Raw genomic sequence first — 21,127 nt, 5'->3', positions numbered from 1 at the left:
TCCAGCCGGCGGCGTTTGGCGGGAGCACGGCGGGAGCTCCGAAGAGGAGGCGGCGGGAACAGCTCCGGGATGTCGTAGGTGTCTGGGGAGCGGGGCAGCGCTGCTCTCCCTCTCCTTTCTCCTCCCTCTCCCCTTCCTCTTCTCTTCTTCCTCCTCTTCCTTCCCCTGTTATCTTCCCTCTCTCCTCTCCCACCCCTCCCCTCACGGTAGCGGGTCGGTTCTCGCGGACTCCGCGGGGCGCCGTGAGGGGAGCGCTTCCCCCGGCGGGCTGCGGCTCCCGAGCGCGTTCCGTGAGGGGAAAAGTGCGCTCAGAGTGGGCCCAGGGAGGGGAGGAGCGGCTGGCGAGGGGTGGGATTTGTTTCCAAATGGAGACAGAGGCCGGGAAATGTTCGCGGTGCTGGTTCCTGGGGCAGCGCTGCGGGCGGGGCTGGCTGGGCGGTGCTGCTGGGGGTGGTATCTCCGGATTCTGCGTTTCTCAGGGGTCGGCTCTGCTCAGAGGTGCCCAGCGACAGGGCGAGCAGCAATGACCGTAAACTGAAACACAACGAGTTCCGCCTCAACATCAACTCCTGTGCACTGGGGGTGGCAGAGCTGTGGAGCAGCTGCCCGGGGAGGCCGTGGAGTCTCCCTCTCCCTCTCTGGAGACATTGCAAAGCCTGTGTCACCTGCTCCGGGTTACCCTGCCTTGGCGACGGGGCTTGGACTGGATGATCTCCAGAGATCCCTTCCAGTCCGTTGTTCTAATTCTATATCTCTCTACATACCATGAATAACACCCGTGGGGCTGTTTGGGAAAGGAGCAAGAAGAAGGATGACAAGATGGTTCAGCTTGGATGGAACCACAGTGGGTCATCCAGTCCAGCATTCCCAAGGAGGCACAGCTCCTGCACATGGCACAGGTTGGCATCCAGGCAGTTCTGGAATATCTGCAGTGATGGAGACTCCACACTCTCTGGACAACCTGTTCCAGTGCTGAGTCACTGCACAGGAAAGAAGTTCTTCCTCATATCCAGGTGGAACCTCGTGGGCATCATTTTCTACCCACTGCATCTCATCCCATTGCTGGGCACCTCCAGGCAGAGCCCAGCTCCATCCTCTGACCCCTCCCTTGGCCAGTGCTGAAGGGATTGGCAAAAAAAAGCAGGTTTTGGTATGAATTTGTGAAAGTGTGGCTTCAACAGAGTTTGATGGCAAGGTTCACTCTATTGCTCGCTACACAGATGGAGCATACACAGGAAAATGGGATTAGAATCAATTTAGAATGATTTACACAGAGACCAGGGGGATGCAAAAGGGTCACGGGGACAAGGATATGGATACAAAAGATACAGGTGCAAAAGAGTTTAGCAGCACTTAATCACTGACTGATTTAATATTTATAAAGTGATTCAACAGGATTTACTACAGTTACAGCAGTGACTAAATTATAGATTCACACACATTCAGATACAGAGAGGCGGGAAGGAATTGCAGGCCTCTGGAGATCAGGGCATGACACCCTCCCTGCCCATTTTCCATCAGGCTGTATCTCTTCCTTTTGTCTCCAACAGGAATAAATCCTGCTCATTTTTCTCCTATATTTTGCAATTTATCAAGCAGTAAGTAATGAATCAAGTCATGTAAGTCTGCTGCTGCTCTTGTGTATCTCTGCTCATCGTGGGCTTCTGGAGATAAGTAAAGGAAGTTCTTTAACCTGGTAAATATTAGGCACAAAATAATGCCTGCAGGTTGTACAACTGGCTGTAAATGTGTGCCATCATCATGGTTAAGAAATTTATTAAGCCTTTTCAGGCTAATTCAGGGCTAGGAAACTCAGGTGAAATGCTCTCACCACATGTGCCTCATCTTTCTGTCTCCTTGTTCCACTCTGACATTTGGTTTAACACTACAGTCAAAGTGAGCCATATAAAAAAAAATAAACCAAATTAAAAGTGGTGCTCTCTGTGTTGTTTCCTAAAATACTTTTCTTTACACATAGTGTTTTTGCACCACATTCTTCTTTTGGAAGATCTGAGAGACGACAGTTTGGCCAACAGGGTTTTCATGTGAGGTGTCAGGATGAATTTGGTTTCAGGGGTCCAAGCCAGGGTCTGTGTGTAGACTTAGAGCATAAATTTTCAATAATTCTAATTTAACTTCTCACATTATGGCACTGAAAAGACGATCAGTAAAAACAAGCCCCCAAGCAAGCCAGGCTGTTGGGTACCACCAGGCAAGGTTGGCCTCCTAAAGCTAAAATTCTGTCTTTCAGTACAATATTCCAGCTCTTTCCAGTGTTGAAGAGCTTGAGATGAGGCTTCATCTCTTCTCCCATAGTTCAGGGTGCTTGCAGAGAGGAATTTGGGCTGTGTGCTGCTCTGTTGCTGTATACAACATTTGACAGACTTCAAAGAACGTGGCTTTCATCAGTGCACAACTTTCCCCCTAAGAATCTTCTCAGTGTTTATAATTTAGCAGGATTTTCATGTGGTTTCTCATTTATTTCATCCTACAGCTGTGATCCTGATCCTGCTTTCATTTGGCTTTCAGCTCCTTTTGACATCCGTCATAAAAACTTCCATCAGAACATGCCTTAGTGCAACATGCAAATGCATTGGCCCCCAGAGCATCCTTGCAGTGTGGATGCATTAATAAATGGAATATTTCTCTGCTGCCATGAGCTGGAAGCTGTAATGGAGTCCGGATTCCTTGAGCTGTATGGGATTCTCTTTAAAAAAGAAATACATTGTAAAGAATTCCATCAAACTGTTACAGCTTGGGCTGCCCTTTGGCCAGAATTTCAGAGGCTTTTTTAATTTAAATGTTACCTGTTTACTTGGCTTTTTTAGATAGGATATTTCTTTTCCCCTTCTTGTAATAGAGATAGCTGTAAAACAGTTTTCATATAAGACCCTTGACTGAGTTACATATCAAAGATGTGTATCCATTCTATTTTCCCAATCCTTTAATTTACAGTTTTGGAATAGCAACATAAATTTGAAAAGGATATGTTTGGAATGAGGTCATCTAAATTCCTTACAAGGCAAAACATTCTTTTTCCAAGATGAAGACTGAACTAAGTTCTTGAAATATGATGTATATTCCAAACCTTGTTTAATTCAATGTAATATATATGTTTCTTGGGAACTGTTCTTACAAAGATTTTTTTTTCCCCCTCATTGTTTTACATCATGCTTTAAACTATTGTTAAGATTTAGGAACGTGCTTAAAAAGTTTCGGTTGTCTCTGGGAAAAATAGTCTTAATTTATGTTGACCTTTCTTTCCTTGGAGCATTTTGCCTGCATTCAATAAAATTTTGATGACTGCTCTTTAGCAGACAGCTGTACCATATAAAGTATTATAAATATTCAGCTTTCTTCTTCCAGTGTTGCCATTAACAGCTGGGCATCCAGTTCAGAGGAGCAGATTTTGCAGAGAGAGCTTGGCATGTTCCTGAATCAGGAGAGGGAAGAAGGGAAGCAAACAGTTTCTTATGGTTTGGGGACCTGTAAAGACATAGAGCATCTGTTCCCCAGTTAAGTCATAGTCTGGTAGCACTGAATCATGTTAAGAGCTAAAATGATGGGGAAAACTACTTTTTTCACCTTGCCTGTACCTGTGTCTTAAATGTCTTAAACATTATTTCGACTAATGGCAAAATAATTCCAAGCCTTGCTCAGAAGGTATGTAAATGGAAATGCTTTGAGGGGGGTTTTGTTGTTTATAGTCTTGGAGAAAAGATAAATACTCAGCATGATTTTACTTCAGTGCCTTGATTTTATCTCTGGTATAAAATGGAGAATCAGATTTCCTTAGGCAAACACTTCATCCTTCTAAACAAGCAACATTCTTGGTTCAGGGAATGGATTTGCTTTGGATGCCATCAGTAAATATGAAACTAGAAAAGGAAACTGTCTTTAACATTATCGATTATTGACCTTACTAACAGAAATCTTTGTGTTTACATGACCATAAAACCTGTCCCTATTTTTCTCTTGCAGGGTTAAGAGAGCATTAAATTTGGACCTGGTTAGAAAAGATGATGTAAGTATTTTTTTGGTGTCTGGAGCCATCTGGGCTGTATAAATATATATGTATATATATCTGTGTGCAAAAATAAATGTGGGTATAAACAGTGTATTTCATTTTAGCTGCCTTTATGTTGTTACAGATTGGATGTTGTCTGGGCAAATCTTAAAGCACAAAATTACTGCTGCAAATATTAGTATAAAATTGATTGTATTTCATTTGTCACAGAACTGCCTGGCGTTAAGTAATGTACATCTGCATGAATCACTTGAAAAATGTGCATATTGTTATTGCCATCACTATTTACCCAAGAGCTGAATGAGTTAAGATCCTTGGTGAAATCATTTATTAGAAATTAGCTCCATTATCCTGGGAAGCAAACGTTCTGCCATGTAATTGTACATGTGACAATATGGAATTATGATAATGCTGTAATCTGCATATTAGAAACTGCAAAATTGAAATGAAAACATTAAAGGCATGTTCATGTCAGGGCTGTAATTACCTCCCTCAGCTAATCTGGCATAATGAAACAATAAACTCCTAACGCTGCCATCAATTTCACCACAGTTATCACAATAAAAATAAAATTGTACTGGTGCTGTTGTTTGTTGTAAATGCAGCTCCAGCATCCTCCCAGCCACCAGCATGTCGTGACATATGTCAGTTTATCCTCTCCCACAGTGGCTGTTGCTGCAGCCAGCAGTGCACAGGAGCTGGGGAGGATGGCAGGGTGGAAAGGAAGGAAGATTTTGGAAATGTACGGAGAGAAAGAGCTGGTCAGCAAAACGAGCTCCCAATAAATCTCCAAGCCTGGGTCGTTTGGAAGAGGTTTCTGTATATGCAGCACATATTTGGAGGCCTCACTGGTATTGAGCAGGGTAGAAATTGGCCATTTCAAAAATTTCTAGATACTTACTTTTTGAAAACTTCAACAGAGGTGGCAAAACACCACAGTGGCATTAAAGTAAAATCATTAGCAGCTTAATTAGCAGCTTAGTGTACCATTACCCAACTTGTTCTGCTCAGAATGCAGCTGTGACTGTAATTTTGCATCTGTTTCTTGGGCTGAAGTAACATTTTTGTAGACAAGTGGTCCAGCTGAAATTCCAGGGAATGCTTTTCCTGCCCTAAAGCCATCCCTTCCCACGAGATAAAAAAAGTTACTCGATGCTTACCTGCAGTTACAAGCAGCAAAAAGCTGAAGAAAAGCCCATCTGAATATTGAAACATTTAGTGGAGGCTCAGTGATGTGGCTTTACCCTGATTTTTAGTTCACACAATGTCTCTAATAAGTGCATGTCAAAGATTTAAATTAAATAACTTTATAGAAGGAAAGAAGGAACAGAAAGTAGTAAACTCATAGTTTGGGTGAAATATATGTTTAATCTTTGCTGTTGAATCTTTCCGTGTTTTTATCAAGAGTTCCTCATTCCATGGATCAAAATATTCATGAGCTAAGCAGATCAGGAATGAGTATTTTTAGCTTTTTGGAATCTTAGTTTGGTATTGTTAAAAAATTGCATAACTGGAGTAAAATTCTTCTTCCTGGAAGAGAAAATCTTACTGACAAATAAAAACTGTCCTTGTAAGTGCTGCAGGAATTTTGTTTAAAATAACCTTATCTGTATCCAGAAATGGGTGAGGTGACTGCTGTTCAAGCAGGAAAAATAGTCTGAAATGTTTGGAGATTCTCCCTGTTGAAAAGAAGATTTGATGACATATTAACCCCTAAATTTGCATTGATACTACAATTAATATTTCATTTCAAGATGATTGGAAACATTTCTTTAACCTGCTTGAATGTGGCAAGACAGAGTGAGGGTTTCCATCAGGCGTAGTTTAAGAGTGTGAATGAGAGGTGTGAAATTATTTAAGGGATTTGAGACTAAAACAAGGTAGAGGCAAGTGGGCAGCAAATTAAATCTTTAAAATCTGCTGTAAATCCCACTACTATGACCAGCAGTAGCACTTGTGGGTTGTAAAGTAAAAGTTTGGGTGTTTTTTTATTATTTCTGTACATGAAATGTGCAGAAAATCCCAGTTTCTCATCCTTGCAATTCAGCATCCATGCTGCAGCATGTCCCAGATAATCCCAGTTCATATTCCAGCAGTGCAGAATTCTTCTGAAAACTCTGCACAAATTCTTCAACACTATTAAATAATTCTTCTTACATCATTAGACATATTGAAACCCTGAACCACAGACAAAATTTTGGATTTAAGAGACTCAGAATTTTTTCAATGATCACTTGTTTAAAAAAAATTTTTAGAAATAACTTTTGGTACAATTAAAATCTAAAAATATTTGTGTCTTAAATTCTCATTACTGGAAGAAAAATAAAAACTCAATTTGACTGCTCTAAAAAAACCCAACCATCAAGATGATCATGCCAGAATACCTAAATCCCTGGAAAACACATACTTTTTCTTTATGGAAACTGGGAAACAAAGTGTTTGAAAGGATTTTTTTCTCTTTTAGAGACTAATTTTATTGAGGAGAGGGAGTGACAGAGAAGCTTGATGAACACAAAGTCACCACCACAGCATTTAACATGGGCTTTCCATAATGGGAATACATAAAGCCAGGAATTACTTAGGAATATCTTAGGTAGTAAAAGTTCAGAGAGGTTTTGTCGATATTCATTATTCATCTGGATGATTTTTGTGTTTTTCTCTGTTTCAGGCACCTGATGCAACCCCCCAGAAGGGTAAAAGGAGCAATCTGGGCACCTTCTCCCCCACCACAGGCACTCGCCAGATCAGCCCCTATTCCTCTCCCACCAGCCACGGGGCAGAAAATCCCAGGAATGACCCAGCAGAGGGTGAGCTGAGCATTCCAGCTTTCCATTTTCCTGGTTTTTGGCTGGATTTAGGGACTTCTCTCCCATCTGCTATGTTTGATTTCTTTTTCCTCTTGAAGAATCTCTTCTGGAAAAGCCAATGTTGGGTCTTAAAGCTTGAATTTTTTTCAGAGTAAAGCTTGGGGGTGTTTCTAAAACAACTGAGTGAGAGAATTTTTAATTAACATAACGCTGACTGTCAGCAGCTCTCAGAAAATACACCTTTGTAAGATTATAATTCTGTTATTTCCAGTTCACTTTAGGATAAATGTTCACCTAATTACACAGTCACAGTTTTTGACTCTGACTGCTCAAGAAGCAGATTTTCAGTAGGCTGAGCTGCTTTTATGACTGTATTAAAAATATTGTGGTTGTGGCCTCTTTAAGTGTTAAGGAACCCTGTGTTCAAGCATTTAACTCTTTAAGTGTTAAGATCACCTGCTATAACTTTTTTATTTTAAAAAGAAGAATACAGAGGGACCTTTTGTCATCTTTCCCTATACAGCTTTTATTTCCTTACAGTACAACTCCTAGAAAAGATGGTTAAATCTTAATAGTAATAATAATAATAATAATAATAGTAATAATAATAATAATAATAATAATAATAATAATAATAATAATAACAATAATAATAAATGCATCACTTTCCTTGCTAGCAAATTCCTTGTTCAATGATTTTAGTTATTAAGAAAAAAATCCCCTGTCTGATTTTGAATTTGGCTACAAAATGGTGGTGTGTAATATTTAAATTCCAGGTTGTCCATTTAAACCCACAATTTCTGCTCTCCTAAAAATCCACAATACTGGTCTAAAAGTATGACCTCTTTGATAATTGATGACTGATTTAAGTCCAAGTTCTATTGACTACTTAGATTTAAAATGAAATCTTTGAGGGTCTTGACTTTTAGCTACTGTATTATAAAGCTTAAACTTTTACAGCACTTTGTCATCCTGAAGTGTTTCTAAATGTTTTACAAAATATTAAAATTAAAAGTTAATTTATCCTTGAGTGCTGAGACTTGTATGTAATAATTTAGATCTAACAAGAAGAAATCAAAGTGTTTAATGCTGAGTGTGGTCTCTTTTTTTTTAGTCTGATGGCAGGAAGGAGATTTATTACACTGAAATGTGGAAAGCTCCTCCTTGCACAGGGTCTGTCTGAGATCTGTGCATTTGTTAAGCCCATGGTAAATTCCAAATCTTTCACTTAAAGGTGAATTTACAAAATCCCCACGTTTTGTGATGTCTTCAACTTCAGGCACAATTAAATCATTCCTGATAGTCAGATGTGACTTTTTTATTGCTGGAATAAGTATTGATAGACAAGCTAAAATTTTAATCTGGTTTTGTTCTGATCTGATTCCTGTGGGAATTGAAGAAATCATGTAAATTCAGAGTGTCTTTTGTGGTCAGAGGTCACATTTATCCTGCCCCATCCATCATATGCCAGACTGGAATATTATATTGTCAGTAGAGCATATTTGGAGCCTTTGGAAGCAACTCCCAATATCTTCGTGGTTATTTAGAAAATGGACTTGGAGCCAGGCAGTTTTTATAAAGGGAAATGGGAATTTCATAGCTCAATCTTCCCAGCATTTTCAGGATAATGCTCAATGTTAATCTGCAGTTAATAGGATAAAAAACTCCTGAAAGAACACAGTAAATATCTGCCAGGATGATTCCAACTTCCAGATATTAATGCTGTAATCCCAAGCTTTCCAGAAACTGAGGAGAGGTCAAATTCCCAAAATGTTAATTAGAATTTAGTGTGGTCTGTTCCAAATCCTGCTTTCTGAGTGAGATTTGGGATTTTTCCTCTTCCCAAAAAATCGTTCAGCACTCAAGGTTCACACTAACACCTTCTTCAGGTACTTCAAATACTCCACGTCTGATTTTTATCTTTATTGTGTCTCTTCTTCCTTGTGACCCTCCGAGGAGATGGAAATGAGCAGAAAGATTCCAGGAGAGGGCAGCCTCAAACAAAGCACGATGAGTAAGTGGATTCAATTTGAAGTTTCTTAATGGCTGCAGGGCTGTGATTGCATCTCTTTTGCACCAGCAGACAATAATTGTGATGTTTATTCACCTAAATACTATGTTTGAAGTTGTAGCTCTTCATTATTGCACTTGAACTCACAATTTGTTTCCCGGGGTTTTTGCCTGGGTGTTTTCCCACATCATTAGGCTGAAATTCCTTCAGTGTAGGATAGAGTCTCCCAAGTGATGGAGCTGAACAGAATAGTTTGTGTAACATTTAAACAGCAGAAAATAAAATATTAACATTATACAGATGTAAAAGTGTAAATTGATTAATTGGGGCTTTTTTTGTGATTCAGTGAATCCCTTGGTCAACACATCCAGCCTCATTTCTTAGTGACAGGAACCTGGAATTACAAAACAATTGGAGTAATTAGAGGCCTCATTGACATGGAAATGTTTGCATTCAATAATTCAGAATGTTTTTAAAAGGCTTGCAGGAGACCAGCAGTGACATTCAAATAAAAACATGTCTAAACCAACACCTACACTTAATATTCATGTGAACTTCCATACACTTAATTTTACAGATGAAAATCCATTGGCCAGGACACTGATTTAAATCCTCACAGCTGGACTGGATCCATCCCCATTCCAATGAGAAAAAACTCTGAGAAACATTGCAAACATGGATTTTTCAGTGAGTGGGGATGTGGGTAATTGGAATTGTTTTACCTTTTTTACACAGGTTCCTGCAACTGCAGTCCCAAGTGAGAAATTCCTTGCCCAGAATCCTGAAACTAAGAGCAAATCTGACAAGCCTGAAGGTCTGGTTTACACTGATTTGTCTTTTAAGCTACTTCTAATATAGGATTTTTGAAAGCAAAATTAGGATTTTATATGCAACATTTGAGTTTGAAGGGGTAGGGAAACAAATAAAAGACTTGAAACCAGCCAAGCTGGACTTGGAAATCCAGAAAATGCAAAAAAACCTCAAAATTTATTGGATTTTTTTAAAAGAGAAGAGTTGCTTTTCCATGTCCTCCGTTTTTAATTTGTACACAAATAAAACCAATATGAAGCAGTTTTCAATTATTATTTATAACTTGAAATATGAATTAACTGCATAGATTTTTATGTCTTTGAAGATTAAAGATCCTTTTGTGTTGAAGTGATTGTACCATTTAATTTGCCACGAAAGTATCATTATTTAATAGTCCAATACATGTTAAAATGCAAATCACCACTCTCTTTTATTCCCATTTTGTTTCCTGACTAAATTTAGCACAAGGTTCATTGCTGTACATCAATAGCTGAGAAATAATTCAGTGTACTCAGAGGACTGTGCTGATTTATTTCACGTGGACAAGGATTTATTAAAAAAAACCCAAAACAACGAACAGTGATACTAATTGAAAATATTTTAATTGCAATGTTTATTTAGAAAAGGAAGAATTTCAAACTTATGAATAATTTGCAAATTGTTTTTGGTATGTTGTAGACATGGTGTAGATAGTGGGAATGGGATTTAACAATGACTTTAATTGTTATTTTCCAGGCTTTGGAGGGCAGTAGAGAGCTGGAAAATATCCTCGGAGTCTCACAGTCGTCCTGTGTCCTGAGTGCTGAACTGCAGAAAAGCCAGGCGCTGGGTGAGGAGAGGCTTCAGTACATTCATTTATCCCTTTGGAACATTTACCAGGCATCACCCTCCGGTACTCCCCAGGACTCAGGAAAAATGCACCTCAAGTGTCCCTGTGCATCCAGCCAGGGAGGGACATAAAAGCCAGGCACACTGGGGAGGGAAAACCTGGAAAAGCAACACCTTTTCTCATGGAAATGGTCAGTAAATAGTTAGATACTTAGTGGGTAGTTAGGTGAGGATTAGGATAAACGTTTGCACTTGGATTGCTTGGCCTTTCTTCTCCCCTTCCGAGGAAGTTGGTTTGTTTGTTTGTTTGCCTGGCTGCAGGATTAGGCTGAATATAAATTTCCAGGCTTTAAAAATCGCTATTCATGTGTCTTGAAATGATGGACGTTCCAGATGTTTGTCGTGTTGGGATAAGGGCACTTCACAGCTGCCACATCTGGAATACTTTTCCAGAGGAACCCAGAAAGCAAACCTGGAGTGCCTGGACTGCTGCTTTTTTGCAGCTGGGAACAGGTGGACAGTAAAGCCACAGGTACCAGGGAAATTTTCTTCCCAAACAGTGGAATCGATGCATCACATGCTGGTATTTAAATTACCATTACTTCCCTGACCTGTATTCCAAATCTCATTCCATTTTCCTTCTGCATGGACATGCACTGCTCTGTTCCCACTGTAATGCCAGATCCTTCCTGAGACAGGATGGAGTTACCTGGGAACAGTCTGGGTTTCCAGCGGGGTGGGACAGACAGACAGACAGCCCAAAGGACAGCTCAGACCTCTTGCTGCCACTCCTGGGTCCACTCTTCCCCTCAGCTCCTTGGGAAAGCAACATCTTTCCCCCATTTCTGAATTAGGAACCACCTCAGCACCAGAAGAAAGAAAAATGGGAACAAAATGTGGGATGAAGCTTGGAAACACAACTTGTCAGAATTCACTGAATTTTGACATTTTTTGGTAATTTTTTTTGAGCACAGTTACATAGGCAAGAGGGTTTTTTCTTCCTTGAAATGCTTTGAAAGTGAAGGAGGCAGCAGAGGTATTATTTTCTTTGAAAGCTCTGGGGCAACATTTGTTGATTTTGGATTTATTTCCTCACTAGTGAGTCAAGCAGAAAAACTGCAGCTGTTGAAAGCAAACCATGGAAAAGTCCCTGCCCGAGGTAAGAAACTCTTCATGACTCCTGTGTAACAAATGTTTTGATTCCTTTTGCTTGATTTCTTTTCAGTTCTTTTCACTTGAAATAAGTTGGGTAACCTTTAGGATATGGAAACAATGATAATCAAATGTGTTTCTTCTGAATAGTCTGCAAATGTAAATTGAATATTTGATGCTATTTTCATTGTATTGGATATTTCCCCATACAAGGAGAAGGAATCATTCATGGCCTTGCACTTGTGGCATGGTCCAGAAGACTTTCCATACGTTTTGTATATCCTAATTATCCTTGTTCTTCCTCATCCTCCTCCCTCCCACTGTGTTTTCAGTATCAGTCTTGCAGCAAAACCTTTTCCACTCTGTATTTTTCGGGGGATATTTCACCCATTCCAGAGGGCTTTGAAATCCCAGCTCTGAGGTTTCTTCATAACCAGTGCTGTGAAAATATTTGGAGCTGGTGGTGTTCAATCCCCAGCTGCTTTGGTGCCTTGGCAGGAAGGAAGGGGACACACAGAAGACAGTTTAATTCCCTCACACTCAGTAAAATCAACAACCATCCTCCAGGGGTATTCTGATATTTCTGTTATCTTCACACTTCCAACCTGAGAGCAGAACAAACCCAAAATCAGGAGCAGTGGTGGCGTCTCTGCTGTGGGGAATTCTCTTAAAGGACAGAAAATTGATCAAGCTTAGATTTGATGAGCCGCAAATGGAAAGGAGTGACAGCACTTTGGAAGGAATTGGGCTGATTTGTGCAGTGTGCAGGTGGTGATTTACAGCTCCCTGTGTCCTCCTGCCGCAGCTCCTGCCTGCCTGGGCTGGCACTGGCAAACAGCCGCTGCTTCCTTTGTGCTCTGCTCCTTCCTGCTCACCACACACACATGGAGAGCTCCATCCCTGCTCCAGAAAGCAGCCCCCAGCACCAAACACACAGCCAGGCTGCTTCGATGAGAGGTATTTTGTGAAGGTAGGGTGGAAAAGACAATTCCAGGTTGAACCTCAGCGATTTTGATGAAGTTCCAATGTCAGTTTTGCTTTCACAAAGAATAAATTCAGTTTTGCAGTCTTGAAAATGTGGTAGCAGGAGAGGCAGAGAACTTTGTGATCAAAGAGAAGCATCTGGAGATGTTTTCCTTTGCCTTTTAGTTTCAGATGTGGGTTTTTCATAATTATTTTTAATTAGTTATGGCAAGGCTTAAAACTTATGACTGTTCTGTGGCTTGGTCCAGATGGAATGTCACATTATCATCACATGGTGAGGCATGAAATTTATTTACTTTACATAAAAAACCTCCTCTTAAAACAACTTCATACAAAACATTCCTGGCTCAATGGGCAGCGTTGTGCAGAGCTCAGTTTATCATTTTGGGTGACCAGCATGGAAAAAGGGCATCATTGTTTGCCCATGACTTGAATTTACAGTAAACAAAATATTTTTGAATAGAAAGTAAGCAAATTGTAAAACAACTGCCAAGAGAGGAATCAAGTCAGTGGCTGGGAGTCCAAAATGTGCTGAGAAGGGATGTGTAGGTTGGGATCTGCACATTTTAAAGGAAAATTTCACAGGTTTGGAGATTCCAGGAGTGAAGGTTCTAAGAGGGGAAGCTGCTCCAGCTGGACACTTTGCTTCCCCAAAACACTGACACAAACCATGGCTGCTGCCCATGGGAGTGTTCCAGAGATCAAATACTTGCAGTGGTGTGGAAAACTCTTTTCAGGCTGTGATGAAATAAAAAACACTCCCTTTTCTGTGGGGATGTTCATCCTGCCGAGCCCAGGGGCAAATCTGATCCTCTCGGAGTTCTGAACATTCCCAGCTTTCATGGTGGGGTGAACACAAGTGGCTGAGGTTTGTGTTCTTGAGACAGTAGTGGTGGCTTTCCAAGAGACTGGATCAGGGTTAACTGTGTGGATTTTATTCCTTGCCACTTGAAATCACTGATGAAAGCAAAGCTGGAGAGATCAGGGACCAAAGCTGAGTTTCTACCTGCCAGTCCAGTTTTGAAAACTGCATTTATAGTAAAATATAAATCCCATTTCATGACCACTGCAAAATAGAAACACCTCCTTAATAATCAGAGCTCCTCCTCAAACCAAGTAAAAAGGTAAAAATTGAGAATTCCACCATTTATCCCACTTTGTGTCAGTTTGAGTTCAAAATTTGGGTGTCCCAAGACTAAACCACTTGGCTGTGGTGGTTGCTGGGTGTTTATTTTTCACACCATCTCAAATAAAGTGTAACAAGTTTGTTGGCCTTTAGAAGTACCTGGGGTCTGCCCCACCTTTCCTTCCTCCTCCTTGGAGATCTTCTGAGGAAAAGGGAAATACAGCAGTGGATTTTTCCAACTGTCAAACTCTAACCTACAAACCTCATTTATTTTCCTCAGCCCAACTTTGTATTTATTTACAGGGAAGAAATGCCATTATCCCTTTGCTGGGAAAAGTGAGTCTGGGAACTGGCTGGGCAAAAATTCTAGCACTGGAGGGATCTGGCCTTGTTCCTTGTGGAAGAATATCCCTGTTTGTGCTCCTGAGGATTTCCTACCATCACACCTGGGCCAGGGCTGATCTCAGCTCCTCACTGAGTGTGGTTTGTCCAGTTTGTGTCCTGGGATGAAAAGCTGTTGTTGCTCAGGCTAAATCTGAACTCAGGTCTCCTCATTCTGCTGCTTTGAGGTTGTGGCTGTGTGAGTCCCTCCCAGTGGAGGGGAGGGAACAGATCCCACTCAGCCCAGTGCCCCCAGCCTGCTTTTCCCAGCACAGGTGAGGAATCCCAGGAGCTGGGGGAGCTTCCCACTGCTCCTTCCCAGCAGGATTTGGGGCTCTTGGGTTGTACCCACACCTGAATTTTACAAACAGCCTCAGACTGAAGGAGTCTGGGGTCTGGGTGCAGCAGCACGAGGAGTTCTGGGATGGAAGGAAGGAGAAGGGGCAGCTCCAAGGCTCTGCAGTGATGGAACACCCTGGGCTATGCAGATGAAATATTAAGCCATTAACTGCAGTGGCAGATCCAGAAATGCACATGAGACATATGACTGGAGGCCCCAGACAAGTACACAGAGAACTGTCAACCTGCATTTTAGATTTAGGTGCCAGCCCCATTTATTCACAGATTTCACCCATGTTTTTACACTCTATTTTCCTACGTGCCTTTTTAGAGATGCAACAGCTATGAATTTTTAATTCTGGTGGATCTAGTTTAGAGTATTAAGCTTAATGAAAAATTCAAAAGAATTGTAGTTCTTCCAACATGTAGCAACTCCTACATGAGAATAAATACTGCTTTCTCCCATGAATATAATTATTTTAAATAAAAAAGAAAAGAAACATTAGTTTGGACTCACTTAGTAGCAATTATATGTTTAAGAGGTGTAAATAACTTGCTATCCAGACATTACAAATATCCAGGTGCTCTGTATGTGCTGATGACAACAAAATTGAAAAGAAAGACTGTAATAATTCTGACTGGTTTTCTCTGCAGAAGATATTGATTATTTGTGTGTGGTGAGAGATTTGGAAAATTCAATTAAAGGAGTTGTGCAAAGGTTTCATAAATTTCCCCAGTACAGCGTGTACACAGACATTGCTGCGTATTAAATCAATGCAGCACTTCACAATATATTTTCTTTGAAACATAAAAATAAATAACATTTAAACAGTTCTGCTTACTACAGAAACAAATTTTATTTTCTGTGAAGCATTTAGTCATGTGCTATCACTGACTCATACACATTTGCCAGCTGTAACAAATTTTATAGACGTTTTCTCCAGAGACATAGCTCATATACTATGAATTTTTAAATGAGCAAATGGTGAAGAAGGGATGTCAGCAATATAAAAATTGATCAGTTAAAAGATAAAAGCATAAGTAAAGAGATTTGTATGGTAGTCTTAATAGGTTTTATTAAATAAAAATACTATAAAAAGACAGTAATGAATAGACTGAAGGTTTTAACTGTGGTTGAGGTGGAGAAAAATTATTCTGGCACATTTAGTAGAAGATTGGTTTTATATCACCTGACAGGTGAACATTTTTTTTCTCTGTTTTTTAGATCTGTAAATGTTTTAGAGCAGTCAAAGTTGGGAGAGGATGGTTGGGGGTACTTGGAGGGGAAAGGAAATTTGGGAAGATTGAGCCCTTGTAGTGCCTGTGTGGGCCAGGGCTGGGAGAGGCTCTGCCAACCCTCTGGAGCAGCTTTGGGGGGCTCCAGCCACTGCTGGCCCTGGGAACCCTAAAATTGGAGCTGAGGAGAGGAACAGGCTGGGCCTGTCCCAGCCACCCCTTCTGCCACAGCCCAGGCACCTTCTGGTCCCCTCCCCTGAGCCCTTTTCCAGCTGCCATCCTCACCCAGGAGTTCCCTGAATGTTCTCTTTGGTTTGATGGAGCTGAACTTACTCAGGAGCTCTGCAGGGAAAAGTCCTGAGAGAGAGAGAAGGGTTGTAGGGGCTTTTGTGAACGTCTCACTCAGAGGTGAGGCAGGGCTGGATGGGATCTTGGGCAGGAATTGTTCCCTGGCAGGGTGGGCAGGTCCTGAAACAGATCCCCAGAGCAGCTGGGGCTGTCCCTGGATCCCTGGCAGTGCCCAAGGCCAGGCTGGATCACCCTGGGATGGTGGGAGGGGTCCCTGGGGTGGGACTCTGGGTGGGCTTTAAGGTCCCTTCACAACCCAAACCTTTCCATGATTCTTTGCTTGGAAAACAAAGCTGAGTCTGGTATTTTTTGTGAATCTGGGCAGCTTCTGCATTTTAGGAGAGCTCAGAGTGCTGGGCAGAGCTCAGCACAATGGTCTTGGCATGTCTGGGTTCTTTACTCACCATTTAGCCCAATGCTGCAGTCCATGGTGAAAGGGAAAACAGTCCTTTCCTTTATGGAATTGCATTCAGCACAAATAAACCAGCTTGTAATTTAATCTTTTTCCTGTTACTTGCCATACAAGATTTGAGAGTTTCCTGTTGTGAGCAATTGTGGGGGTGTACCTGAGGCCAAGCTGGATTGGATTCCTTTTTCTGGAGTAACCTTGTGAGTCCTGGTTTAGGACTGGGCTTGGTGTGGCTCAGCTCCAGGTGACGCTGCCCAGCCCAGGGCAGGTGTTGGTGTGGAGTCACTCCCTGCAGTGTGAGATCCCCATGGAACCACTGAGTGCCGTGTGGGGAGAGCTGGGGAGGCCCTGCCCCAGCAGCCCCGTGTCTGTGGGGTTTGCAGCCCTCCCCAGCTGGGTTTGTGTGCAGCTGAGAGGCTCCAGCTGCTGGAAATCCCCCTTTGTATGGTCAATATCATTCTGAATTCTCCCTTCAGCCCCTCGGGGTGCTGGAGCGGAGCTGCTCATCTGCTGCAGGACATTTGGCAGCCCTGGCACTCGCATGCACCTGCTGCCAGAGCCTTCCCCACACGTTCTCATTCCCTGAGTTCCTTTCTGCCCTTGCACACTTTTCCTTTGCTTCTCCCAGCCACCTGCTCACCCTCCCCCAGCCCTGCCCGGCTGCGGGCTCAGGTGTGGGAGATCCAGGGATGGCTGTGAGTGATCCAGGGTGGCTGTGGGTGATCCAGGGATGGCTGTGAGTGATCCAGGGATGGCTGTGAGTGATCCAGGGTGACTGTGGGTGATCCAGGGATGGCTGTGAGTGATCCAGGGTGACTGTGAGTGATCCAGGGATGGCTGTGAGTGATCCAGGGATGGCTGTGGGTGATCCAGGGATGGCTGTGAGTGATCCAGGGATGGCTGTGAGTGATCCAGGGTGGCTGTGAGTGATCCAGGGGTGGCTGTGAGTGATCCAGGGATGGCTGTGGGTGATACAGGGTGGCTGTGAGTGATCCAGGGATGGCTGTGAGTGATCCAGGGATGGCTGTGAGTGATCCAGGGATGGCTGTGAGTGATCCAGGGGTGGCTGTGAGTGATCCAGGGATGGTTGTGAGTGATCCAGGGATGGTTTTGAGTGATCCAGGGATGGCTTTGGGTGATACAGGGTGACTGTGGGTGATCCAGGGATGGCTGTGAGTGATCCAGGGTGACTGTGAGTGATCCAGGGGTGGCTGTGAGTGATCCAGGGGTGGCTGTGAGTGATCCAGGGTGACTGTGAGTGATCCAGGGATGGCTGTGAGTGATCCAGGGTGACTGTGAGTGATCCAGGGATGGCTGTGAGTGATCCAGGGTGACTGTGAGTGATCCAGGGATGGCTGTGAGTGATCCAGGGATGGCTGTGAGTGATCCAGGGATGGCTGTGGGTGATACAGGGTGGCTGTGAGTGATCCAGGGATGGCTGTGAGTGATCCAGGGATGGCTGTGAGTGATCCAGGGATGGCTGTGAGTGATCCAGGGGTGGCTGTGAGTGATCCAGGGATGGTTGTGAGTGATCCAGGGATGGTTTTGAGTGATCCAGGGATGGCTTTGGGTGATACAGGGTGACTGTGGGTGATCCAGGGGTGGCTGTGAGTGATCCAGGGATGGCTGTGAGCGATTCAGGGATGGTTGTGAGTGATCCAGAAATGGCTGTGAGTGATCCAGGGTGACTGTGAGTGATCCAGGGTGACTATGGGTGATCCAGGGATGGCTGTGGGTGATCCAGGGTGGCTGTGAGTGATCCAGGGATGGCTGTGGGTGATCCAGGGATGGCTGTGAGTGATCCAGGGATGGCTGTGAGTGATCCAGGGTGACTGTGGGTGATCCAGGGATGGCTGTGAGTGATCCAGGGTGGCTGTGAGTGATCCAGGGATGGCTGTGGGTGATCCAGGGATGGCTGTGAGTGATCCAGGGATGGCTGTGAGTGATCCAGGGTGACTGTGGGTGATCCAGGGATGGCTGTGGGTGATCCAGGGATGGCTGTGAGTGATCCAGGGATGGCTGTGAGTGATCCAGGGGTGGCTGTGAGTGATCCAGGGTGACTGTGAGTGATCCAGGGATGGCTGTGAGTGATCCAGGGGTGGCTGTGAGTGATCCAGGGTGACTGTGAGTGATCCAGGGTGACTGTGAGTGATCCAGGGTGACTGTGAGCAATTCAGGGATGGCTGTGAGTGATCCAGGGATGGCTGTGGGAGATCCAGGGTGACTGTGGGTGACTCTGGGATGGCTGTGAGTGATCCAGGGATGGTTGTGAGTGATCCAGGGATGGCTGTGGGTGATACAGGGTGACTGTGGGTGATCCAGGGATGGCTGTGGGTGATACAGGGTGACTGTGGGTGATCCAGGGATGGCTGTGAGTGATCCAGGGGTGGCTGTTCCTCTGCTGCAATCCCTGGTTGGGCTCTGCTGGCACAGTCCTTGGGGATTCATATTTATTGTTTTATTATTAATAGCAAAAAGCAGCACCAGTTTCTGTTACTGGTAGCACAATAAATTCTGCTTTGGCATCACTGCCAGTGATGTAACACAGGTGCAGCCACTCACCAGGAAAAGAGGTGCTGGGTTCTTTAACCACCACAGCAGTTTATTTAACTCATGTTTGAGGCAGGATTTGCACAAATTCTGTCATCACACCACTGTTGTTTATCATATAAACATAGATTTCTGTGTTTTCCTCATTCCCAGGGCACATCCAGGCTGCTGGGAGTGCTGCATTCCTGACCTCACTCCTGGAGAGAAGGAAGGAGCCCCTGGGCCTGCTCCCAGCTGAGGAACGGCCAGTGACCAGAGCAGGGTACTTCTTGTAAGCCACTCTGGGATGTCCTGCAGCCTGCAAGGGCCTGAGGGCACTCTGTTCCTGTGCACATGGGATTTGTTCCTGGTTTGTTGGTGAAGAATCTCTAGAAACTGCTCCCCTACCAAAACATCCTGTGCTGTTTCTTATCTTGTTGCTGCTTTGGTTACTTGTCCTTGTTGCAGCATCTCTCCTCAACAGTTTGTTCCTCCTTTGGTTACTTGTCCTTGTTCCTTAAAACATCCCAAAATGTTCCTGCAGCCCCGGGCAGAGGGGCTGCTGCCCTGCCTTAGGCTCTGTGTGTTTTACTGGACATCACACCCATAGCTCCAAACAGATCCCATGAACGATGATGCTGCTGTCTAATTGCTATTTATTTTAGTCATTCCTCATCTCCCCACAGGCATTATGTGAAAAATGCATTCCACATCAACCCAAACTTCTCCATCTGCTGGACTGGACTTAAAAGGAGCGAAGAACTGAGTGTAAACCAATCTCCCCAGCAAATCCCAGCTGGGGAGCGCTCGCTGCGCCGGGCAGGTGCACGTCCAGATAACATTTCTGGCATCTATTTCAACTTAACAATGTGCACAACCAGATAATCTCAATGTAAATAATCCACCCTGGGTGCTGCACAGCCCTGTGCCAGTGGGGCTGGTGCTGTGTGGAAATAAACTGGGGCTTCTGGAGGGAGCTCTGCAGTGCCAGGGATTAATTATTCCAACCCTGGATGTGTTTTGGTTGTTTGCAAACGCTTTCCCTGGTGGTTGGGAACAGATTTGTCATCCACATGAGGGCTCCTCTAAAGTCAACCCCAGCCCCAGGATAAAAGGGCCTCAGCCTCCAACCCAGCATTGACACACAGGGCTCTGGTAACATTTGCTTTTAGGTCAACATTGGAGATAATTTTGGCATTTAATGCTGTAGGAGCAGAGTTGTTTTATATAAACCAACTTTTTTTATAAAACAGCTGCTTTTCTTTTTCCTTCTCCTCAGCCTCACCCCTCCAGCCAAGTGAATTCCCTCAAATCATTGTAATTAGGCTGAAAAAGTGCAATAAAATTATTTGTTCTTATCAAAGTCCAACACAAACACTTGAATGTCCTTTCTACCACTGCAAAGTCCCATCCTCAAATAAACTGATTTTTACAACAAAAATTCTGGGCAGCAGCATGATGAATGTGTTCAGGGTGTGGCTGAACACACACATGCTCAAGCTTTGGGAGTTTTCAATTAATAAAAATGGTTTTGCACTTCACTGCCTGTGCAGTCAGACTGGGAAGAAGGTTTGGAAGTGTTTGAGGGAACTGTGTTCTCATTTCCCCCTGGTCTGTCAGGCTTTCAGCTGGGGGTTGTTGTGTGTGTGAGGTGCCTCAGCCCTGGCTTTGGAGGTCAGAGTTTCTGTAACCTGGCTGTAACCTGTGGAGCTGGAAATTAAACAGTTATGGATCAGAGAAGAGCAGTTCTGGGCAGTCCTGGCAGAAGAGCCTTGAGCTTGTACAGGAACCAAGAGCAAAGGTGCTGATGGACAGCAGTGAGGCACAGCAGAACCTCCCCGTGGCAATTCCTAAATCGGCTGTTTTTAGGGAGATTGATTTGTCCATCCAGCTCCTGCTGCTCAGCCTCTCATCCACACCCAGCCTCTCAGCACCCTCTGACCTCCTGCTGTACCAGGCTTTTGCCTCGGCAGCAGCTGGGGCTGTTAAGAACCATTTCCAGTTCCACACAAGGTGGATCGGGTGACTCTCACTTTATCACCCCCCGAGGCCACCTCAAGGACAGAGGAAAGGGATAGACCCAAAACTAATGTTTGGGTATGGGGGAAGGATGGGCCCGGGCTCTGCTGGCCACGGGGCT

At 43.6% G+C, this 21,127-nt stretch overlaps 1 protein-coding gene across 1 annotated transcript; it reads left to right on the top strand.

Moving 5' to 3' along the window:
• Positions 1-15: 15 nt before the first annotated feature.
• ITGB3BP (integrin subunit beta 3 binding protein) lies at positions 16-20,594 on the top strand. Its single transcript, XM_058843067.1, has 8 exons — positions 16-74; positions 3,982-4,024; positions 6,696-6,834; positions 8,791-8,848; positions 9,581-9,659; positions 10,391-10,484; positions 11,583-11,642; positions 19,162-20,594. The coding sequence occupies exons 1-8, from the start codon at positions 70-72 to the stop codon at positions 19,281-19,283; spliced, it is 600 nt and encodes a 199-aa protein (XP_058699050.1). The 5' UTR covers positions 16-69; the 3' UTR covers positions 19,284-20,594.
• Positions 20,595-21,127: the final 533 nt, after the last annotated feature.

The sequence above is a fragment of the Poecile atricapillus genome, chromosome 7, assembly GCF_030490865.1.
Source record: "Poecile atricapillus isolate bPoeAtr1 chromosome 7, bPoeAtr1.hap1, whole genome shotgun sequence".
In the NCBI taxonomy this organism is placed as follows: Eukaryota; Metazoa; Chordata; class Aves; order Passeriformes; family Paridae; genus Poecile; species Poecile atricapillus.
Note: the sequence above shows the minus strand (reverse complement) of the source record. Positions and strands in the feature narration are given on the sequence as shown.